This window comes from Babylonia areolata, chromosome 27 (assembly GCF_041734735.1).
Source record: "Babylonia areolata isolate BAREFJ2019XMU chromosome 27, ASM4173473v1, whole genome shotgun sequence".
In the NCBI taxonomy this organism is placed as follows: Eukaryota; Metazoa; Mollusca; class Gastropoda; order Neogastropoda; family Buccinidae; genus Babylonia; species Babylonia areolata.
The window spans coordinates 38068642-38090440 of NC_134902.1; the positions used below are offsets into that span (position 1 = coordinate 38068642).

The window sequence follows — 21799 nt, forward strand, 5'->3', positions numbered from 1 at the left end:
ACCAAACACCTGTGATAATTGCCCTTTCATGAATAATTTTGTACAGTTTCCTGTTTAGAGACGTACCGGAAGAGAAACGTTTCACCGAAAATAAGAAACATGGCGTCTCCGTCACCGTGGCAGTCATCAACTCAGGTTTGTTTCATTTGTTTGATTTGATGGATGTCCTGAGATATTTGATGATATTTACCATGAGAGTTTAAAATGAGACATCGATGGAATTATCACTGTTTAGATTTAGTGTGCTTTTATGAATCGCCCACTTAGCCGCACACTGACAGTGACAGCGTTCTGCTCTGAATCTGATGTTTTTCTGTTCACGATTCACATTCCTCAACCAACATCAGTTTCACACACACGCACGCACGCACGCACACACACACACACACACACACACACACACACACATGCTGATTGTTGTATTTGGTATATGCTGATTATTGTTATGTTTCCATAACATTAGAACGCTGACATGGATTCGTGCTTACTTGATTTGATTTTGCGTGCATGTAAACATTTATACTTGTAGGGATTGACGAGCTTGGGCGCTGTCATGTCTGCACATGATGTTGACCTGAGAAATTGGAAAAAATCTCCACCCGCCCATTACCAACTACTGAACTCGAGACACTCGGTCGAGAATCCAGTGTTAAAACCATTCGATCAAAATACATGCAACATTTAGCCACCACATCAGTGTCTTCTTAGCTCTTAAGAATCACAGCATTTATTTATTCATACAGCAAAGGGGTGCATAAAGCAAGAAAACAAAACAAAACAAAATAAAACAAAAAAACAAAACAGGAAGAGAATGACAGTTGTAACAAACACATTGCTCCCACTTCAACCCTCCTCCCCCTCCCACCTATCCCACAGCCCCACCCCTACCCACACACACAGCCACACACAGTGACACACACACACATGCATACACACACACACACACACACACACACACACACACACACACGTTTATACAGAGACTGACCGACATTGTGGGACTCACAAAACATTTTGAAGCAACACTAAAAATGAAAGTATGCGCATAGCCTCAAAAGGCTATGGGTTAGGTTGAAGGGGGTGTGAAGGTTGAATTAAACCCAGCCCAGTGTGTTTATGAAAGAGTTTTTCATTTTCCTATATCAGCATATATAGAAACTTGCTATGTACAGACAACAATGTCTGTGACCAGTTGTTTTCAGCATATTCACATTCATATGTAATCCATGTCATTGTTTTGGTGAGTCATACCCAGCATGCACCAACCCCTGAAAATGGAGTGTGGCTGCCTAAATGATGAAAATGACAGAATAAAAAGAGTGAATGCATTGAAAAATGTCATTTGCCATTTGTACGTTTTCTTGTTGAGTGAATATACATCATGTTCTACTCAAGTTTCAGCCCATGATACAGGAAAAATAACCATATATTGACTTTGGGAAGGACCAAATGAAGAGCAGAACACATTTCCAAGTTAAAGTTTTGTATCAGTTTTCATCCCTCTGTTATTATTTTTTGATAATCTTTCAGATCAGCCTAGTTCTGTTTACTTTACCTTTTCACTTTGATTTAATTTGCACTGACAGAAAGTACAAATATTTGTAATTTGGAATGGATAGAAGATAAAAACATTCCAGATGAGTTTGCATAGAGTGTATCACTGTGTATATCACTATATGTCTCAAAGATCAGAATTGCGGTGTGTGACCGAGAGATGTACGTGTTAGTAACGGAGAGGCATGGATATATTTCAGAGCGGTGAGGGTTCAGCGGTGCTGTCAATGCAGCTTGAGGACATGGAGGTGATGGAAGATGACCACAGTGATTCGGACTATGACAGCTCCTCTGCAGGTAGGCCTGGTGAAATGATCACAGTAGCTAGTACTACTTCCCAGGTGATTTCAATGATGAGGGTGATTGTGTTTAGTTAGAGAATTCAAGCTCAGAGATGCCAACTGTTATGATTTCGCCGTATTTTGTTATGTTCAGTTGTAGTTTGTTCCAGCGTAACGCCAACATAAAAATTGTTCCAGCCAGTTCATTTTCAACTACATAGCTTGGTCACACGCTTTCCTGTCGTAGCATTACCCAGACACTCTAGACCTATTGATCATGAGGCCAGGGCGGTCACTACTAACCTTGATCTCATGAGATTATACTCACTTGCATGTTTACATTGAAACAGCATTGAATGGACCAATCAGCTTAATCGTATCAGTTAACCATGTTGCAGGTAGGCCCAAGTGTTTGTACGCCTTATAGATAAAATGTACGTCTGCTGATGTGGCACAGATTCTGAGTGTTTCTACCAAATTCAAAATGTTCCTACCAAATTTCCTGATAGTTCCTGCTAACACTGGACAGGGGTTGGCATCTCTGTGAAAGCAGCAGGTGATTTCAGTGATGAGGATGGTAACTGTGTTTAGTCAGAGAATTCAAGCTGTTTGTTTGTACATACGAAGAAGTTTTTGAATGCTCACAGTGGTATTAATATTACCTTAGTTAGTGATTAAATCATTTGTAGAACAGATTGCACAAACTCAGTTGTATTATTATTATTGTATTGCACACACTGGGGAAAAAAGTGTTAAATGTGCACACATGCAGCATCAAATACATATTCTTGCACAGACATGCAGAGACATTTTACACACACATACTTGTGTGTGAATTCAGAAACACTCACAAAAAACACAAAACATAAAAAACAAAAAAAACTCACAAAAAAAACAAAAATAAACAAAAAAAAAATGTGGTAAATACAAACATAGCCTTTTACAGTGCAAGGTGGTTATAATGTTATTTTTATTATAGATTAATGCCCTGTTGTGTTTAGATCAAATCAACTCATATTGCTAAAGGCTGAGCCCGCTGCAAAGGGGCTGTTAGCTTGTCAGTTCCTTAAAACCAGTTGAAAAAAAATCCATGGTAATGTCAAAACATCAGTTAGAATGACATTAGAACATTATAACTTTTAGAATATAGATTCACATACATATTGACCTGTCCACATAAAATTTAAATCAACTGAAAAGGCTTTGAACAATTTCTCTGAGACCCTGGGGTGTGTAGCTTCCAGGAATGCACTGACAGCTGTTTTCTGATTCCTCACTGTGTGTGCTTCTTGTGACACAGGACAGGGAGGCAAGCGCAAAGAGGGCAGCGCGGGAGACGATTTCCGGCAGCGTATCAGCCAGAACATGACCCAGATGGTAAAGCGGTGTGATAATGATAATGATGATGATAACAGGATTTTATATAGTGCCTGTTCTCTAAATACGGATGTAGGTGCATTACAAAAAGGCGAAATAGAGCTACACACACACACAAACACACACACACACAGACACACACTCACATACACACACACACACACACACTCTCTCTCTCTCTCTCTGTGTCTCTGTCTCTTGTGTGAGAGATCCACATCAAGAACAGTGGAATGGCGTGTGGATGTACCACATTCGTTCTGAGGAAGTGAGGTGTGCAGGGAGGACTTAAACGTGTGGGTGTTCCACATTAGTTCAAAGAAGTGAGTGTGCAGGGAAGACTTAAACGTGTGGGTGTTCCACATTAGTTCAAAGAAGTGGGTGTGCAGGGAAGACTTAAACGTGTGGGTGTTCCACATGAGTTCAAAGAAGTGGGTGTGCAGGGGAGACTTAAACGTGTGGGTGTTCCACATTAGTTCAAAGAAGTGGGTGTGCAGGGAAGACTTAAACGTGTGGGTGTTCCACATGAGTTCAAAGAAGTGGGTGTGCAGGGGAGACTTAAAACAAAGTGGATGAAGAAGAGAGCCTAACTGAACGTGACATGACGTGACGTGATGTGATGCGGTGTGCAGATGTGGCAGGCCGGGACCCAGAGTGCCAAGAAGGCATGGAGCCTGTATGGCAACATTGACATCCTGCGACCATACTTCAACGTGGAGCCCTGGGAAGTGCGCAAACGGTCGGTGGCCTGCTGTGGTCCTTCTGGACTGTAGTCATCATCATGATCATGTCAATCTATAGAGTGCCTATTTTATGAATAGGGGATCTTGGCGCTTTACAAACCTGGGTAAATAGACACACATACACACACAAACATGCACACACAAGAACACACATGTACACACAGGGATGCACACATGCATTCTTGCACGTGAACACACACATGCACTCATACACACACACATGCAAGATGGGAACAGTGGTTCTGTGTTGTTCTGCATCAGTTAAATTAAAAGAGTTGGGTTTTCAGGGAAGACTTGAAGTCAATGAAGTGGAAGGAGAGTTTCTGATCTGCAGATGGAGTTGGTTCCATACAGTTGTGTCATCTTTACCAGTGTGTAGATTTGGTATATTGTAAACATCAGCTCTGATTTTAATGGAGTGTGTCATCTTTTCAAGTGTGCTAAAGGTTAAAAACGGTTGCAAGAGGGGGGGTGGGGGGGGGACAGTGAATTCATGTCCGCTGTGTCAAGGGCTAAGGTAGGGCCCAGTCCTCTTCTTTTTACCTTCACCAGCCAGAGTCGGGTACCCATTTACACATTGGTGGAGTGAGAAAATATCGGAGTAAAATGCTTTACCTAAGGACACAGCACCATGCCAGTGTGGGTCTTTGAACTCAGATCACTGGTGAACATCGAGGTCCAACACCTAACCAACTTAACCACGGCGTCTCCAAATGCGTAGATTTGGTATAATGTAAACAGTGACTCTGGTCTTATTGTAGTGTGTGTGTGTGTGTGTGTGTGTGTGTGTGTGTGTGTGTGTGTGCATTTGACCTATTTATGTGGACCAGTAGTCACACTGTAATTTTTCCAGCTTTAGATAGAATACAATACAACACTTTGAATACATATTGATTTATTCGGTTGAAAATTAATTCTTGTCGGGGATATATGAATGCTGACTTTTGTAGGTGTATATTTTGTGTTTAATTTAGTGTGTTCTGAAGTGTCTGTGGTGTTTGAAATATTGTTAATTGATTTTGTGTATTTTCATTAAGAGTGATTAGACAGAAAAAAAAGGGGGAGGGAAGATTGGGGTGTGGGTGGTAGGGATGGGGTGGAATGGTTGGTATCGGAAGGGGTAGTTGTGATGTAATGCATTGGATATGCGACAGTTTGTGTATTTGCTCTGTGTGTGTGTGTGTGTGTGTGTGTGTGTGTGTGGTGTTTGAATATATGTGTGCATGTGCTTTAATTTTCTGATGTGTCAGTGGTTGAGTGGTGAACAGATGTGTGCTCACTGACAGTAGATCTCTTTTGTTTCAGGCTGTTCTTGTCCTTGATTCCACAGAAACCTACCTCTCAAAGACAGGTGAGACTTTGTTTTGTGTGTGTGGGTGGTGGTGGTGGTGGTGGTGGTGGTGGTGGTGGTGGTGGTTATGCTGTTGTTGCTGCTGTTGTTGTTAATGTTGTTGTTACTAATTGATTTCACACCTTTTCATGAAGAGTGGTATGAGGCGAGAAAATGAAAAGGCGAGGAATGTGAGGAATTGTTAGAGGATTGTTGGAGGAATGTTGTGAGGATTGTTATAGGATTAATGGTGTGAAGATTATCATAGGAGGAATGATATGAGGATTATTATAGGAGGAATGGTGTGAAGATTATCATAGGAGGAATGATGTGAGGATTATTATAGGAGGAATGGTATGAGGATTATTATAGGAGGAATGATGTGAGGACTGTTATAGGAATGATGTGAGGATTATTACAGGAGGAATGATATGACGATTGTTGGAGGAAGAATGATGTGAGGATTAGTATAGGAGGAATGGTGTGAGGATTATTATAGGAGGAATGATGTGTGTGAGGATCGTTATAGGAAGAATGATGTAGGAGGAATGACATATGTGAGGATTGTTATAGGAGGAATGAGGATTGTTACAGGAGGAATGGTGTGAGGATTGTTGTAAGAGGAATGATGTAAGGATTATTGTAAGAAGGATTCAAGGAATGGTGTGAGTTTTGTCGGAGAAGGAAAGTTAAGACAAGAGGATTGCTAGAGGATGAACAATGGGATGCTTCAGAGAGGAACAAAAGGAGGATTGTTGTCGGAGGAAGGAAGAATGTGTTGTTGGAGGAAGGAAGAATGGTATGAGGGTGCTTCAGGAGGAATGGTGAGAGGATTGTTTGAGGAGGGATGACAGGAGGATTGATAGAGGAGGAGGAATGGAATGAAGATACTTCATGAGGAATGATGGGATGATTGTTTGAGGAGGGATGACAGGAGGATTGATAGAGGAAGAGGAATGGAATGAAGATACTTCATGAGGAATGATGGATGATTGATTGAGGAGGGATGACAGGAGGATTGATAGAGGAGGAGGAATGGAATGAAGATACTTCATGAGGAATGATGAATGATTGATTGAGGAGGGATGACAGGAGGATTGATAGAGGAGGAGGAATGGAATGAAGATACTTCATGAGGAATGATGGGATGATTGTTTGAGGAGGGATGACAGGAGGATTGATAGAGGAGGAGGAATGGAATGAAGATACTTCATGAGGAATGATGGGATGATTGTTTGAGGAGGGATGACAGGAGGATTGATAGAGGATGAGGAATGGAATTAAGATACTTTATGAGGAATGGTGGATGATTGATTGAGGAGGGATGACAGGAGGATTGATAGAGGAGGAGGAATGGAATGAAGATACTTGATGAGGAATGATGGGATGATTGTTTGAGGAGGGATGGCAGGAGGATTGATAGAGGAGGAGGAATGGAATGAAGATACTTCATGAGGAATGATGGGATGATTGTTTGAGGAGGGATGACAGGAGGATTGATAGAGGAAGAGGAATGGAATGAAGATACTTCATGAGGAATGATGGATGATTGTTTGAGGAGGGATGACAGGAGGATTGATAGAGGAGGAGGAATGGAATGAGGATTGCGGAGGATGCAGTGTGTGTCACAGTGTGTGCGTGTGGCAGGAGGTGGCCCGAGAGCTGTACGGTCCAGTGATGGTGGTGCTGACCATGATCGCCTTGCTGCTCTACCAGATGAAGACCGCCGACCACAGAGTGGTCAGTTCACGCACACGCATGCATGTGCATGTACACACACACACACACACTAACACTAACACATACACACAGACATACACACACAGACACACACACACACTAACATACACACTCTCACCAACCACACACTCACACCAACACACTAACACACACACACAGTGTGACACACGCATACACACACACACACATGCATGCACAGGCACAGGCACATACAAACACACACAGACACCCACACACGCACACCGACACACGCACACACACACACACACACACACACACACACACACACACACACACATGATGCATGGTATGTGCAGATATGCATTTGGTCATGTGAGCTCTGTGTCTACGCGTATGTATGCATTCAAGAACATGGTCACATTCATGTGCTTTGTGTACGCAGGCATACATATAATTAAAAAAAAGAAGTACATGTAGGCTTGCAGCACATTATGTTCTTGTCTGTATAATCCATACAGATTACGCACTCTGTATGAAAGGGGACACACACACACACTCACATGCATGCATGATCATCTGCATATACCTGCTTCACACACACACACACACACACACACACATTACATGATTGCATGCATCCACACATGCAGTGCATATACACGCTCAGACAAATACACAGGCATGAACAGACATATGCTTGCACACACAGACATGCATACACACATGCATGCATGCCTGCACACATACTGTGTGTGTACTTGTATACACAGGAAGACAAATACACAGACATAAGGTTGTACAAATACTCACACACACACATACACGTGTATGCACACACACGCCAGTAATTTATTATAAATGCAATCATTCTGATATGTTATTCTTCATGTTGTTTTATCTTGTTACTATTTAAATGTGATTTGAGTGTGGTTATTTCCTCCGGTTGTCGTACAAACTGTGTGTGTTGCGTGTGGTGACGACAGGCGGACGGCACACTGATGGGGTCGGCGCTGGGCGTGTGTTTCACCTACTGGCTGGGGACGTCGGGCCTGGTGTGGCTGCTTGCCTATGTGTGCTCTGTCCGCATCACCATGGTGCAGATCCTGTCCATGATCGTGAGGACTCTAAATTTCTTCTTCTTCGTTCGTGGGCAGCAAACCCCTCGTTCACTCACTTGTACATGAGTGGGCTTTTACATGTATGGTCATTTTTACCCCACCGTGTAGGCAGCCATACTCCGTTATTGGGGGCGTGCATACTTGGTATGTCCTTGTTTCCATAACCCACCGAACGCTGACATGGTTTGCAGGATCTTTAACGTGCGTATTTGATCTTCTGCTTGCGTATACACACGAAGGGAGTTCAGGCGCTAGCCGGTCTGCACATACGTTGACCTGGGAGACTGGAAAAATCTCCGTCCTTTACCCACCAGGCGCCGTTACCAAGAGTTGAACCCAGGACCCTCATACTGAAAGTCCTATGCTTTAGCCACTGGGGTTTTGTGCCTGTCGCTCTTTTTTTCTTTTCTCTTTCTGTCTGTGTCACCATGGTGCAGATGCTGTCCATGATCGTGAGGGCTCCCAGTTTTTTCTTTTCTCTCTTTCTTTTTGTTTGTTTGTTTGTGGTTTACATTTTCGTATTTGATTTGACAAAAAAAATCTTTATTTAGAAAACCTACATACAAATACACATAGCACAGCAGAGCAACAAAAATGCTAACAACTTATATTATGCTCAAACATGTTCATAGATGATTTTTTTGTTTGGTTAAGTTTGATGTCTGGTGAACGTCACATTAATGCAATAATACAGAAGTCAAATGTTTTCCCGTTACTGACATCAATATGTTCTTTGAACAGTTGTGGCTGTGATAATATTCAATGGCATGAAAGTGAATACAAAATATGATTGTTGTCAGATTCACTATTGACAACTTATAACAGAAAAGTATAGAAGTAAATCAAATATAAAAACAACAACACAGAGATGGACAGGGAATCACATTGTTGACGACATATTCTTCTTTCTTTTTGATAAGTTACGGGCAGTACATTTTGACTGCCCAGCAATGATGGTGAAAACCTTACTTTTATGTTTTTTTCTGACTGACCAGTTGACTGTATTGGCTTGTTTGTGTTTGTGTGAGTGCATGCTTTAGCTCATCTGTGTGTGTGTGTAGGTGAGTGTGTCTGCTTACGTGTGATGTATCACTGGACCTTTGAGTGTCTGTGGTCATGTACGTGGGATTTTTTCTGATTGTGTCTGTCCATATGTGAGAGAGAGAGAGCATGTCTAATTCATGTATTTTTGTTAGTATTTGAGTGTGCATGCATATAGCTGTACGTCATTTGTATGTTTTTGTACACGTTTCTGACCCGCCTGTGTGCAGGGCTATGGAATGTTTGGCCACTGCATCGTGCTGTTCCTTGGGACGGTGATCCACACGTCACATGACCATCTGTTTTTCTACCTGCTGTGGGCAGTGGTGGGCGGCCTGTCCACCCTCAGGATGGTCAGTTGTTACAACCTCCCTGGCCCCCTCAATCAGAGATCGACATTTTTTGCTTTTAGTTCCTCCAGCATCAAAGTGAGAGCTGTATGATCAGTGGTTTCTCAACTGCAATGGGAATTCACTTACAACCAAGTCTTATTTGGAGGCCTCTGACTCTCAAACTAGGAAGGAAGGTTTCACTGGCTCTTAGTGCTGCAGCATGGGGAGCGAGTTTGCCTTCTGGGAACCATCTCAACATTGCTTGTCCTAAAGCCCTCTTGGCCAAAATCGGGGTTGTAACTTGGGCAAGACACTCTCCACAGTAATCAAATTCTTGCCAAGATAGCCATGACAGCAGTTGCCTCCCCTGACTATCATCATACACCTCTCCTTCCATCTTGGAGGTGCTGTGGCAGAATCGGTTAGACATCGGATTTCTGATCCAGTGTTTGCCTGTGGTTAGGGTTCGAGGCTCCTGTTTCGACACGTTGTTGTGTCCAACCAAATGTTCATGGGTATGTGACTTTGATTGGGGAAGGTTAAGTCATTCTATACTGCCCAATGACTTCCTTCATTATACTCTCTGTACTGGCCGTTTGTTTATGTTGCAAGAAAAATATCTAAAAAAGAATGCAAGTACATACAGCTGTGAAACTTTGTACTAATATAAAGAATAGAATGGACTAACAGTTGCCAAAGTTTCAAAGTCTCACTTTATTATTGACTGATTTATCATGTTTTGAAAAAAATCCATGTTTTTCACAACTGACATAAAGGGGGTGAGTTTTTCTCATATAATAGGCATTTTACAAATATGGTCTTTTGTAACCATAGACGCTTCCGATTTGTAACAGTTGAATAGGCCAATGTGTATGCACAGTGGATATCCACTATTGAATCAGTTTGCATTCGACGTTGAGCCACAGTACTTGCCAAAGTTGATGGAGACACCATCTTGTGGAGTGAGCGAGCGAGAAGGCAGAGTTGGGTAACTGTACACTCGCATGTATTGTACTCAAATAAAGGCATCCTCAGCCACAGTAAAAGTACAGGTGCACTTTTGGATGACTGTAGAACAGAGCTGTGCCATTTAGTTTCGCACAAGACTGTTAACCTATGAACTACGAATTTTTAAACTTGCGGTACACTATAGCATTGTGTGTATGAGGTACGCTATAGCGTACCTTAGTTCAGAAAGAGTTAAAACGGCAGAAGGAGAGGATTGGGCCCTGCCTTCATATGTCAAGCCCTAGACACAGTGGATGTGAATTAACTGGCTTAATGGCTGTAAAAGCCTGTGGTTCCTGTAACCTTATTAACCTTAACCTCCCCTTCCGGCCCCTGTCTTATTTCCCAGGTGTTCCGGCTGTATTTTGAACTAACCTGGTACTTCACATGTTAATGTGATGGTGAGTTTGCAAAACAGATTTGTTCTCGCACCCCATGGATATGGACTGAAGGTCTGGTCAGTGAACCATTCAGCGGTCAGTGCTTCCTCCTACCACCCCACTGCCAGGGAGTTTGGCGTTGAAATAAATAGTATTATTTTTGACTCACTTGTGTAAACAAAGTGAGTCTATGTTTTAACCCGGTGTTCGGTTGTCTGTGTGTGTATGTCTGTGTGTCCGTGGTAAACTTTAACATTGACATTTTCTCTGCAAATACTTTGTCAGTTGACGCCAAATTAGGCATAAAAATAGGGAAAATTCAGTTCTTTCCAGTCATCTTGTTTAAAACAATATTGCATCTCTGGGATGGGCACCAAAAAAACAACAACAAAAAACAAAAAATGAAGCCTAATTATATGCAAACTGCATTTACTGTTATATTTATATTTTTTGTATTCTCTAAACTTGGCACTTTGATTTGATATTCTGACCCAACAACAAGAGCAGTCATTATTATCAATTTTTGTTCAAACAGGAACTTCTTTTGCTAAGCATGGAATTTTTATTTATTTTGCAAACGTTTTGTTGCGGAGAGTAAAAAAGGAAAATTACTCTGTAATTAATGCTAGGGGACTTAATTTGCTTTAAACTGATCTTTCTCATCTTAAACATTACATTTTGAAATCACACTTTATACATAAAAAGCTTGGATTTTTTTTAAAAGTGTATCACAAGTGAGTCTTGAAGGCCTTGCCTCTCTAGTTTATTCTTGAAATTCTGTGTTTATTCTTCTCTTCATATTTGTGTGTATCTTTACGTCTCTTGATATTATTTAGTAGTTATTTCCCCTAAAGTTTTTTTTTTTTTTCTTTTTCTCTCTTAGTCCTAACTTTTTCATGTCCTGTCATGTATTTGGTGCATCAGACTTCCGTCTGGTTGATCATATACATGTACTTAGTATGAATTAAATGTGCCAAAGTGTGTATGATAAACTCATTCTGGTATTGTGCATATTATAATATCATCTTTCCTGGGTTTCTGTTTTATGACAGTAACTCATTGAGATCGTTACCATCACTTTGTCTACATTATCAGTTATGATTTTGCCATGTAACTTCATATGTCATGATATTCAATCATATCATCATATCCTGGTGTGGCACATAGCAGGATGATGTAAAAAAGTGAATTATACTTTGATTGTGCTGCCATTATGGAGACCTAACATTGATTGCTCTCTGTGGACTGCTGGTTCTGAGGCAATATTGTATTGTATTGTGTTGTGTTTTATTACGATTCTCACAACAGATTGCTCTGTGAAATTCAAGCTGATCTTCCCGGGTCGTACGCGTTACTACAATACAGTGTCACCCATTAATTTTATTTTTCTTTCTCCTGATTGCAAGCACATGTGCTTTACTATCAGACTGGACTTGATGCGGAGGACTTTTGTCAGTGACAACCCTTTTGTTGCTGCGGGTTCTTTAAGTGTGCTTTGTGCATGCTGCACACAGGACTTTGTTTTATCATTTCATCTGAATGACTTGTTGAAGATGAAACTGGGTGTGGCTTTGAATGGGGGCTGCAGTATAAGCGGTGGGAGAAAGGGTACAGATGATGGGGCAAAAAAAAGGAAATCAACATTTACAAAAAGAAAAGGAACTGGTGTCCTGGTGTATATCTGAAATATGATTTTTGTGTGTACCATGTGTGTATTATTATAACATTACAGTTGTGTGGACTGTAACATTGTGATTGTGTGTGCAGGTGTGTATCATTATGTCACGGGCCAGTGGAAAGACGGAGAGGATTGTTGTCATGGCAACGATTGCTGCTCTGCACATGCTGTTTTTGCTGTACCTGCACTTTGCCTATCACACCATCGTGGAAGGTGCGTGTCGGTGTTGTGTTGTCTTTGTTTTGTGTGTTGAATCTCACTGTTATTGAATGTCAGGACCTTCTAAGGTGAAATGTTACTTTCTTTTCTTCTCCTTCTCTCTTCAGGCTGCAGTGTCAATGTGTGTGTTTGTGGTCAGAGAAACGAAAATCCTAAGCTCTTTCTCCTATCTTGGCCCAGTGCTCTGGAATAAACTGCCTTTCTCAGTACATCAAGTGGATTTCTCAGTTCACTTTAAAAAGTCTCTCAAAAAACTAAAACCAAAACCAAAACACCCTCTTCCATTCTGCCTACCATCTTATTGACAGATGCGCTTCTTGAACTTCTGCTGGCTGTGTGTGTGTGTGTGTGTGTGTGTGTGTGAATGTGTTTGTTTGTATGTTTGTTTGTGCACATGCTTATTTGTGTACGGTATGTCATACTGGAATGCATGTATACTTACATGGGTATAATTTAAAAATTTTATCCTATAAATATCACAAGTTTCCTGTTTTGGAGGTAGGTGTTAGCAACAGTCTGCAATATGATTATTGTTATTGTATGTGTGTGTGTGTGTGTGTGTGTACACGTTCCGTACAGCATATGTTCAAGCTAGTCTCACACTTTTGCAGAGCTCTCAGAGGTGTTTGACAGCAGGATTGTGCCAGAGCCACAGAAAGCATCAGCAGCAGTGGAGGAGGCGGTGCCCAATGTCGACACCAACGGGACAAACTGAGAGGTGCACCAGCCCACAAAGCGAACAGGACTATCAGATGCTCTCTGCCTTACACTGTGCTCGTGTGAGGTGACACGAAAGTGGGACACTGGGCCAACATAGAAATAGAATACTGTAGAAAAGAAGGGAAAAGTTTGGAAGAGGAAAAAATAGAAAGCGGTGGAGAAGAAAGAAGGAATTGGATGAGGAGGAAAGAGGATGCAAAAGAAAACCAAAGGAAGAGTTTGGGTGAGGAAGCAATAGAATTCAGACGAAAAGAAGGTGGTGGTAGGTTGTAGGCTGCTCGAGCCCTCACACAGTACATTGATTTTGACCCAAGATGTACAAGGATTCTCCTCAGCACATGGTTACCCAGCACACACCCTCTTTGCATGAAATCCTGGGTCTGGACTTGTCCTTAATTCTAGACTTTTTTTCAAGGGGGAATGAAGGTTGACAAGTTGTAGACAATGATGTGGCATCTGCAGTCAATATTAGACCAAAATGTTGTGCTAGTGACCATTTTTGTCTGAACAATGTGAATGATTTTTCTGTAACATTAGAACAAAGTACAGCTGTGTAAGCGATATTTTCATCAGAACAGAAAACTGTATATTATAGAATTAGAATAGAGTATAGCTGTACAAATAATGTGTAAGTGATTTATTATAACGTGATAACAAAATACAGCTATGTACTTTTGTAAGTGATATTTTTGCCAGAACATCAAACTGTTTATTTTAAAATTACTCCGGAGTGTCTGCACACACAAAAAATGAGTTCTGTCCGAACAGTGAGATTGATCTCAGAGAGTGTGGGTGCTGTTGGTCATTTGCAGTTTATGTTTTTCCTTGTGATGAGTATTACACAAGTAATTTCAGTAGTTGTATCATACACATCAGTCAGGGTTTTATTGGGGGTGTAAAAGAAACAACACACACAACAGCATTGTGGTCTCAAAGAGGTGTTGTTGTTTTTTTAAAATAGCAAAATAGCGCATTGGTAAAGTGAAATATAATTCTATCATCTACAGTTTTATATTAGTTTTATCTTATCTCACTTCTGTTTGTTTAATTTTGGGTTTTTGCAAAATATATATTTTGTGATTTTCCTGTTTCGAGTATGCCTGAAGATTGCGGTTGCTTTCATTCGCAGTTTTTTGTACAGATAATTCTTTTCTTGGATATCGTTCTGTTTAACCCTTTCAGTTCTGCAAAGATTACAGCTTGTGCAGCCTTTCCTGCCTGGGAGGTTTGAACAGTCATTTTCATATGATACAAAAATTTACAAGAATGACTTCACATGGAAATTCACAGATTGCCTCAACTGTCAGTGTTTACAGCGATATCAACAATCAGTCGTTGACATCATTGTCAGGATCAAAAGCACTGTATATATCTCAGAACAGTTTGTTTAATACTTACTGAGTGGTGAAACTCGACTCTAGCTGTGATCATGAGCAGAATTTGCCTAAAAAAATGTTTGAGCTGTGCCCAGTCATCAGTAAGTGGCCAGAAAGTTTATCAACAGTCATGTCTCTTCCCTCTCTGTTTACACTTAGTCAAAAGGTGGAAAGTTGATGAGTCAGGAGTTGATACCTGAGCAGTGCTGGGGCAGGGGATGGAAAGAGTTAAAACCAACAACACCTTGGATCAGGTCTTTTTACGGGAATGGAGCGGGATCAGATTGTAGTGTCATCACATATCATTTTTCACTTCTCCACAGTCACCTTCATACCTTCTTGTGCTGTTTTCTCAGATCAGCAGTCTGTTTTCAGTTTACCATTATGTTGACTGACGGCCTCTGTGTTTTATACTTGTGGGTGAACATTATGGTGGATTATTTGTTTTCATGATGTACTTGTGGGCAGAAAGATATTGCATGCAGATGGGTTTTGTTTCATTAAAGAATTTGTCATCGTCATTTTCTTCGGGAAAATCTTGTTACAAGACACTTGGAGCCATCTATAGTCCCATGAATCACTGCACCTCTTCATCTTTCTTACGTCATAGTATCAACAGCATGGTATTCAACTGTGTAACGGTGGATATGTATGTGCTGTGCTGCGTTTCAGAGGAGTGGTGAAAGAGCAAGTGTGATGTGTCATCTGGTTATGTTAATTTAAATGTGTGGTTGTATGCAGATATATCTAAGCATTGTTGAATTTGTTAAAAGAAAAATGATAGGCATGTTGAATATGTGGGTGCATGCATACACAATCTTGATGCCATGTGCATTTGTGTGTGTGTGTGTGTGTGTGTGTGTGTGTGTACTGTTAGGCTGAAATTGCAGCTTCTGGGTTTTTTGTCAGTTTAAATTGCAGAGCACTTTGAGACTGCAGCATTCTAAAATCATTTTGTGTTTTTATTATTAAAACCAAAATAGTTGTAAGAGATCAAAAACATGTACAACAAAGTGTGGCATGGCAGTGGAGGTGGCTCAGATTATTGTAAGGAGAAAAAAAACAACTACCCTCTTTTTGCACACAAAAGAAAATTTCACAAAAGACTTCATGTTTTGCTGACATTAATGAACGTAGAAAATGATTTACACAGAATACTTAACACATTTTGCTGAATCATCCGCATGAGATGTGTGGCTGTTGAGAAAAGAATGCTTCCTTTATGGAACAGAATTGGACAGTTTCTGCTGTTCTGGATATTAGGTGTGGTATGTGTGGTTATCAAATTTTGCCACTCTTCTTTCTTTTTTTTCAGTCTCCTTTTCTTGGGCTTACATGAAGTGCTCAGCAGTGAAGGGAGCAAACTTTGCTGGTTGGCTGAGTCAGAACTAGACCTGGAGGTCTGTCTTTGTACTGCGTTAGCCACAAAAAGCTACCATCTATAGCTTGCGCCAGTTTGGCATGGTCAGTATATGATGCCAAACTTAGGTTTTGTCAAATTTATATTGAGCAAGACTGGAAAGTTTTGACTCCCTTACATGCATCTTTCAGTTGCAGGTTTTTATTTATATTTGCTTTTTTCTGATTGGGAAACTTCTTTGTTTTATTTGGTACACTTTAGTTTTTGCTTTTTTGGGTTATAGTTTGTTGGGAAGGTTTTTGTTTTTTTGTGTTTTTTTTTTTTTAATTTTACAGGCATGTCATTTTTTTCAGAGCTTTCGGTTGAATTAAGTGTACAGTGCTGTATATTGATATTATACATACTGCATTGAAAAAGATTCACATTTGCTGTTGTGATATTCATGTACATGTATGTAATTATGTATTCAAGTGCTTGATATTTTCAGATTATCTGTTTTTATTTTTTTAAATTGTGGGTTTACCTTGTGGCTCCTCTCACATTGATATTGGTGAAGCTAATGTGTGTGCTGTGTGTATGTGTGTGTGTGTGTGTGTGTGTGTGTGTGTGTGTGTGTGTGTGATGTCAGACCAGACTTTTTCTCTCTTTTGACAACACAGAAAACCCATATTGATGGATTTTTGCGAAACTGGAGAAATCATTGCAGATTGAATGAGAAAATGGGACTGAGCAGTTTAGTAAGGAAGAATTGTTCATGTATTTACTGGAGGGATAACAAAAGTGATCTGTTTGATTTCACTGTCAGCTGTTGTTTCCCTGGTGGATGATTTTAACATCCGTGTGCTTCTCAATTAAAGCATTGGGAGAAACTTTGCCAAAAGTGATATGTTCTTGACTGTTATGTGCTGGACCTATATTCTTTTTTGTTATATTTTGTGTGTGTGTGGGCGCGTTGGGTTACGCTGCTGGTCAGGCATCTGCTTGGCAGATGTGGTGTAGCGTATATGGATTTGTCCGAACGCAGTGACGCCTCCTTGAGAAACTGAAACTGAAACTGTGTGTGTGCGTGCTTGTGTTGCCATTTATAAAAAAAAAAAAAAAAATGTGTTAATTACAAATTCATGCATCTCAGATTAGTGTATGTGCAGAGACACAGCCAGTGTTTGAATGACCACTTTGAACCAGGAAACAGCCATGAATTAACTCTTTCATCGCAAAGTTTTTGGGTGAAAAACACTGCCCTGTGCAAAATATTTAGACTCAGCACTTTCAGTCAAATGATTCTATTTTTTTAAAAACAATACAGTGGACTTGGTTTCTTCAAATTTGGTTAAGGGGGTGGGAGGTTAATCAGTATCGTATTTCGCTGAATGTGAAAAACAGTCCATTTAACATGACCCCTAGATGTCGACTAAAGTGAACCATCTCTGGGGGTGATCCATCTCGTCAACTTAAGTTGGCTATGGCGGTGAATGAGTTAAATCAAGGAAAAGAATCCTTATCATGTGATTGAATGATCCTGATCATGTGATTGAATGACAACGTTGTTTTTCTCTTCGCTCAAGAATTCAAAAGACTGTGTCCAGAAGGTGAACCACATGCCCACTGCTGACCACATCAGCATTCCATTGACCTGTCATCACACCACACCACAGCCATGTTATTCAACAGGGCCAAATGGAGCATGTAAAATTATGTTTTAAAAACAGATTCGTTATAGATAACAAGATGCTGGTGGGTGAGTGGGTCAAAGGATGTGTGTACGTGTGTGTATGTGTATACATGCATTGGTGTACAAGTGTGTGCGTGTGTGTGTATGTGTGTGTCTCTGTGTGTGTTTAACAGCAGACAGTGACTTCTTGTAAACATCTGATCAGTCTGATTGCAGATCTGAGCTCTTTGAATGACACCAACCCCAACCTGTGCCTGTCAACATTGATCCAAACAGCCCAGCAGTTTTAGAGTGAAAGATTTTTTTCATGAAACAAAAAGTGTCCAAACCAGTTCCTTGCCTTTGTGACCTTGAATCAAAGTCAAACTGGACCATGATTTTAAAAATAAATGTTCATTGAACTTTATATTTATTGGTCCAAGTCCCACTGAAATGATCGTTATAGTTTGTGAGTTATTGCTTTCAGAACAAACGTGCACTGTCATGTGTGTCAAGAATTCTACTATTCATAATTTTTTTTGTCCCTGATTTTTAAGGATCTGGATAAACATGTCAGTGCTGTACTGTGGTGATATACAAATTTTGTAGCAAGTGATGCAACAGAAAAACAAGAGAGGCAAGGCCTTCAAGACTCACTTGTGATAAATTAAGTCCCCTAGCATTAATTACAGAGTAATTTCCCTTTTTTACTATCTGCACCAAAACATTTGCAAAATAAATAAAAATTCCATGCTTAGCAAAAGAAGTTCCTGTTTGAACAAAAAATGATAATAATGACTCCTCTTGTTGTTGTGTCAGAATAAGAGGTCAAAGTGCCAAGTTTAGAGAATACAAAAACTATAAATATAACAGTAAATGCAGTTTGCATATAATTAGGCTTCTTTTTAAATTTTTTTGTGCCCATCCCATAGGTGCAATAATGTTTTAAACAAAATGACTGGAAAGAACTGAATTTTTCCTATTTTTATGCCCAATTTGGTGTCAACTGACAAAGTATTTGCAGAGAAAATGTCAATGTTAAAGTTTACCATGGACACACAGACACACGGACACACACACACACACACAGACAACCGAACACTGGGTTAAAACATAGACTCACTTTGTTTACGCAAGTGAGTCAATGATGCCAACCAGAGCAATGTAATACTTATACAATCCTCCTTTCCCATCTTCATTTTACGTTGGTATCAATGGCACTGTTCTAAACCGGTCCAAATTTTATCTCACTGATCGATTCCAGTCTGTCATTGTTGATCATTTCCAATGTGAACCCGTTAAAATCGAACATGGAGTCCCACAGGGATCTGTTTTAGGCCCAGTGATCTTCACACTGTACACTGCTCCTCTCGCTGAAATTATCAACCACCACAATGTCAGTCATCATTCTTATGCTGATGACACTGATCTCCAGAAGTGATACCCCTGAAAAATTGTGGTTGCTCTTGCAAGAAACGTCCAACTGCTTCCTGGACATACAAAACTGAATGACTCTAAATAAGTTACAACTGAATGCAGACAAAACTGAAGCAATGATCATAGGAACTAAACAAAAACTCTCTTCCATCACAACTGACACAATCAAACTTGGCAGTACATCCATCCCTCTTTCCAGTTCAGTCAGGAACCTTGGCGTTGTCCTTGACAACACACTGTCCATGCAAAAATTTATCAGTCAGACATGTCAATCCTGCTACTGTCAATTACGGCGCATAAGTTTCGTCCGGAAATATTTGTCCACTGACGCAACATCTAGACTTGTCGTTTCTCTCATTCTCTCTCACCTTGACTACTGCAACTCTCTATTGTCTGGTTTGCCTGCTTCATCCATTCAGTCCCTTCAGCGCATACAAAACTCTGCTGCCTGACTCATCCTCAGAAAGAAAAGATCTGAGCATATCACTCCTCTTTTACAACATCTCCACTGGCTCCCTGTCTCGCACAGAATAAAGTACAAGATCAGCACTCTATGCTATAAATGTATTTACAAATCTGCTCCTGTCTATCTCTGTGGCTGCCTTCACCTCTACACATCTCAGTCTCTAAGATCAGCTTTGGATCCACTCTGTTTACACATATTCAGATTTAAACATTCGACTGTTGGCTGCCGTTCTTTCTCTGTCTCTAGACCTTGCAATTAGAATGAACTTCCTCTTTCGCTTCGTCAGGTCTCCGCACTCAGTTCTTTCAAGTCTGGCCTTAAAACCCACCTCTTCCCCAAATGGCCTCCTTTCCCTGCCTCTTCCTTGTCTTCAGTTTCTCCAATTTTAGAGTGATGCATGCAAGTGTTTGACTGGGGCGAAAGCGCTTTGATTTGTCTCTGCACAAGATTCAGTGCTATTATAAATATCATTATTATCTATTATTAATACTAACATTGCAGATGTGTTACAAACCAATGCAGTAAGTACATTAATTAAACACAGGTAATGCTAAGAAATAAAATTAGCTGAGTGGGCTTTCATATCCTGTATGATTTCATCATTTTGTGGACCATCATTAAGGATTGATCGATTAAGTTATGGTAAATATTTTGACAGCAGATTTAAAAATCCCACAAGCCCTAAAAAAAAAAAAAGGAGGAAAATGAGGAAAGGGCTTTATGCCCTGTTGATCTAACAAAGGGATTATGGACATAAAAATGGACATTGCAAAGCATATCATCTTGCTAAAGCCCATTTTTTTCTTCCACTGTTGTGACCTTGACCTTTGACTCAAACCTGGAGTTTTAAAGTGTTTCTTTTCCCCTTATAGTCATAACCAATCACTGTGGAAAGTTTAATGAAAATTGGATAAAAACGCCAGAATCCTTTGAACTTCCATTTTTTTTCTTCTCTGTAACACTAATTTGTGACCTTGAATTCTGATGCCTGACCTTGACTACATATCATGTTTTTGCCTCAGCATCACCAATCTGTGTACCAAGTTTGATATATATTACATGAAAAACTTACCAACTGAAAAAAAAAATCAAGTTGTGATCTTGACCTTTTACTCTGATCTTGAATTTCAATAGGGATCATACACTGTCACAATGACCTCTTACTATGTGACCAAGTTCGAGGTAGGACGTGAGCTCTGTCTCTAAAATGGCTCCTTTTCGGTCGGTTGGGCAAAAAGCAACAGGATTTGATTTGGTATGGAGATTGATGAACGTCAACATCAGTAAGACTGAATACTGAATAATCCTACACGCAAACAGCTACCCAAACAGCCCCACACAAACATTGAAGTTTTTCACCATGTCTTTATCAGTCTCCACCATATGAGAGTTCTATTCATACTCACCATCCAGTGAAGTTCAGTTGATACTACATAGAAAATGCGAACGCTTAAGTTTGCAACACACACGCACACTTATACGCACACACATAGACACACGTGACACAGATACACATACAAACAAACGTACACCAAGACGTCACACACACACACACACACACAACACACACACACACACGTGTGTGTGTGGTTCGTCCGTCGGGATCGACGAGGACCATCTAGTCATCCTGGGGGTGGGTGGGTTGGGCTCTGTGTGTGCGCAGTTGACTGGTCAGGCCAATCCACGCCCGGAAGGTTCTGACGCAGTGTGGACAGGGGAGGGTGGCGGCTGTTGGGGACTTGCTGGCACTGCTTTTCCTGGCCTGTCTGCGTTGCTCTGCTGCAGCGATTCTGTTGGCCTCACAGGATTTGGCGCCTTTGTGGACAGCTGAACGCCACTTTGGTCTGTCCATTGCATTCAGCTCCCATGTGTCGTGGCTGATGTTGAAGGCCTTCAGAGAAGCTTTCAGAGTGTCTGAAGCGCTTCTTTTGGCCTCCATGGGAGCGCTTGCCATGTTGGAGTTCGCCGTACAGCAGTTTCTTGGGGAGCTGGTGGTCTGGCATGCGAACTACATGGCCTGCCCAGCACAG

General features: G+C 40.7%; 1 protein-coding gene across 1 annotated transcript; it reads left to right on the plus strand.

Moving 5' to 3' along the window:
- The first annotated feature begins 77 nt into the window (after window positions 1-77).
- On the plus strand, window positions 78-15805 carry LOC143301021 (protein YIPF3-like). The gene is made up of 10 exons (XM_076615015.1): window positions 78-135; window positions 1755-1851; window positions 3136-3212; window positions 3842-3948; window positions 5258-5303; window positions 6930-7022; window positions 7967-8098; window positions 9373-9495; window positions 12630-12753; window positions 13371-15805. The coding sequence occupies exons 1-10, from the start codon at window positions 100-102 to the stop codon at window positions 13472-13474; spliced, it is 939 nt and encodes a 312-aa protein (XP_076471130.1). The 5' UTR covers window positions 78-99; the 3' UTR covers window positions 13475-15805.
- The last annotated feature ends 5994 nt before the right edge of the window (window positions 15806-21799 follow it).

Coding starts and splice junctions, on each gene's coding strand:
- LOC143301021 (XM_076615015.1), top strand. CDS start 100: ATGGCGTCTCCGTCACCGTGGCAGTCATCAACTCAG. Junction 1,852..3,135: donor CTATGACAGCTCCTCTGCAG/GTAGGCCTGGTG, acceptor CTTGTGACACAG/GACAGGGAGGCAAGCGCAAA. Junction 8,099..9,372: donor TGCAGATCCTGTCCATGATC/GTGAGGACTCTA, acceptor GCCTGTGTGCAG/GGCTATGGAATGTTTGGCCA.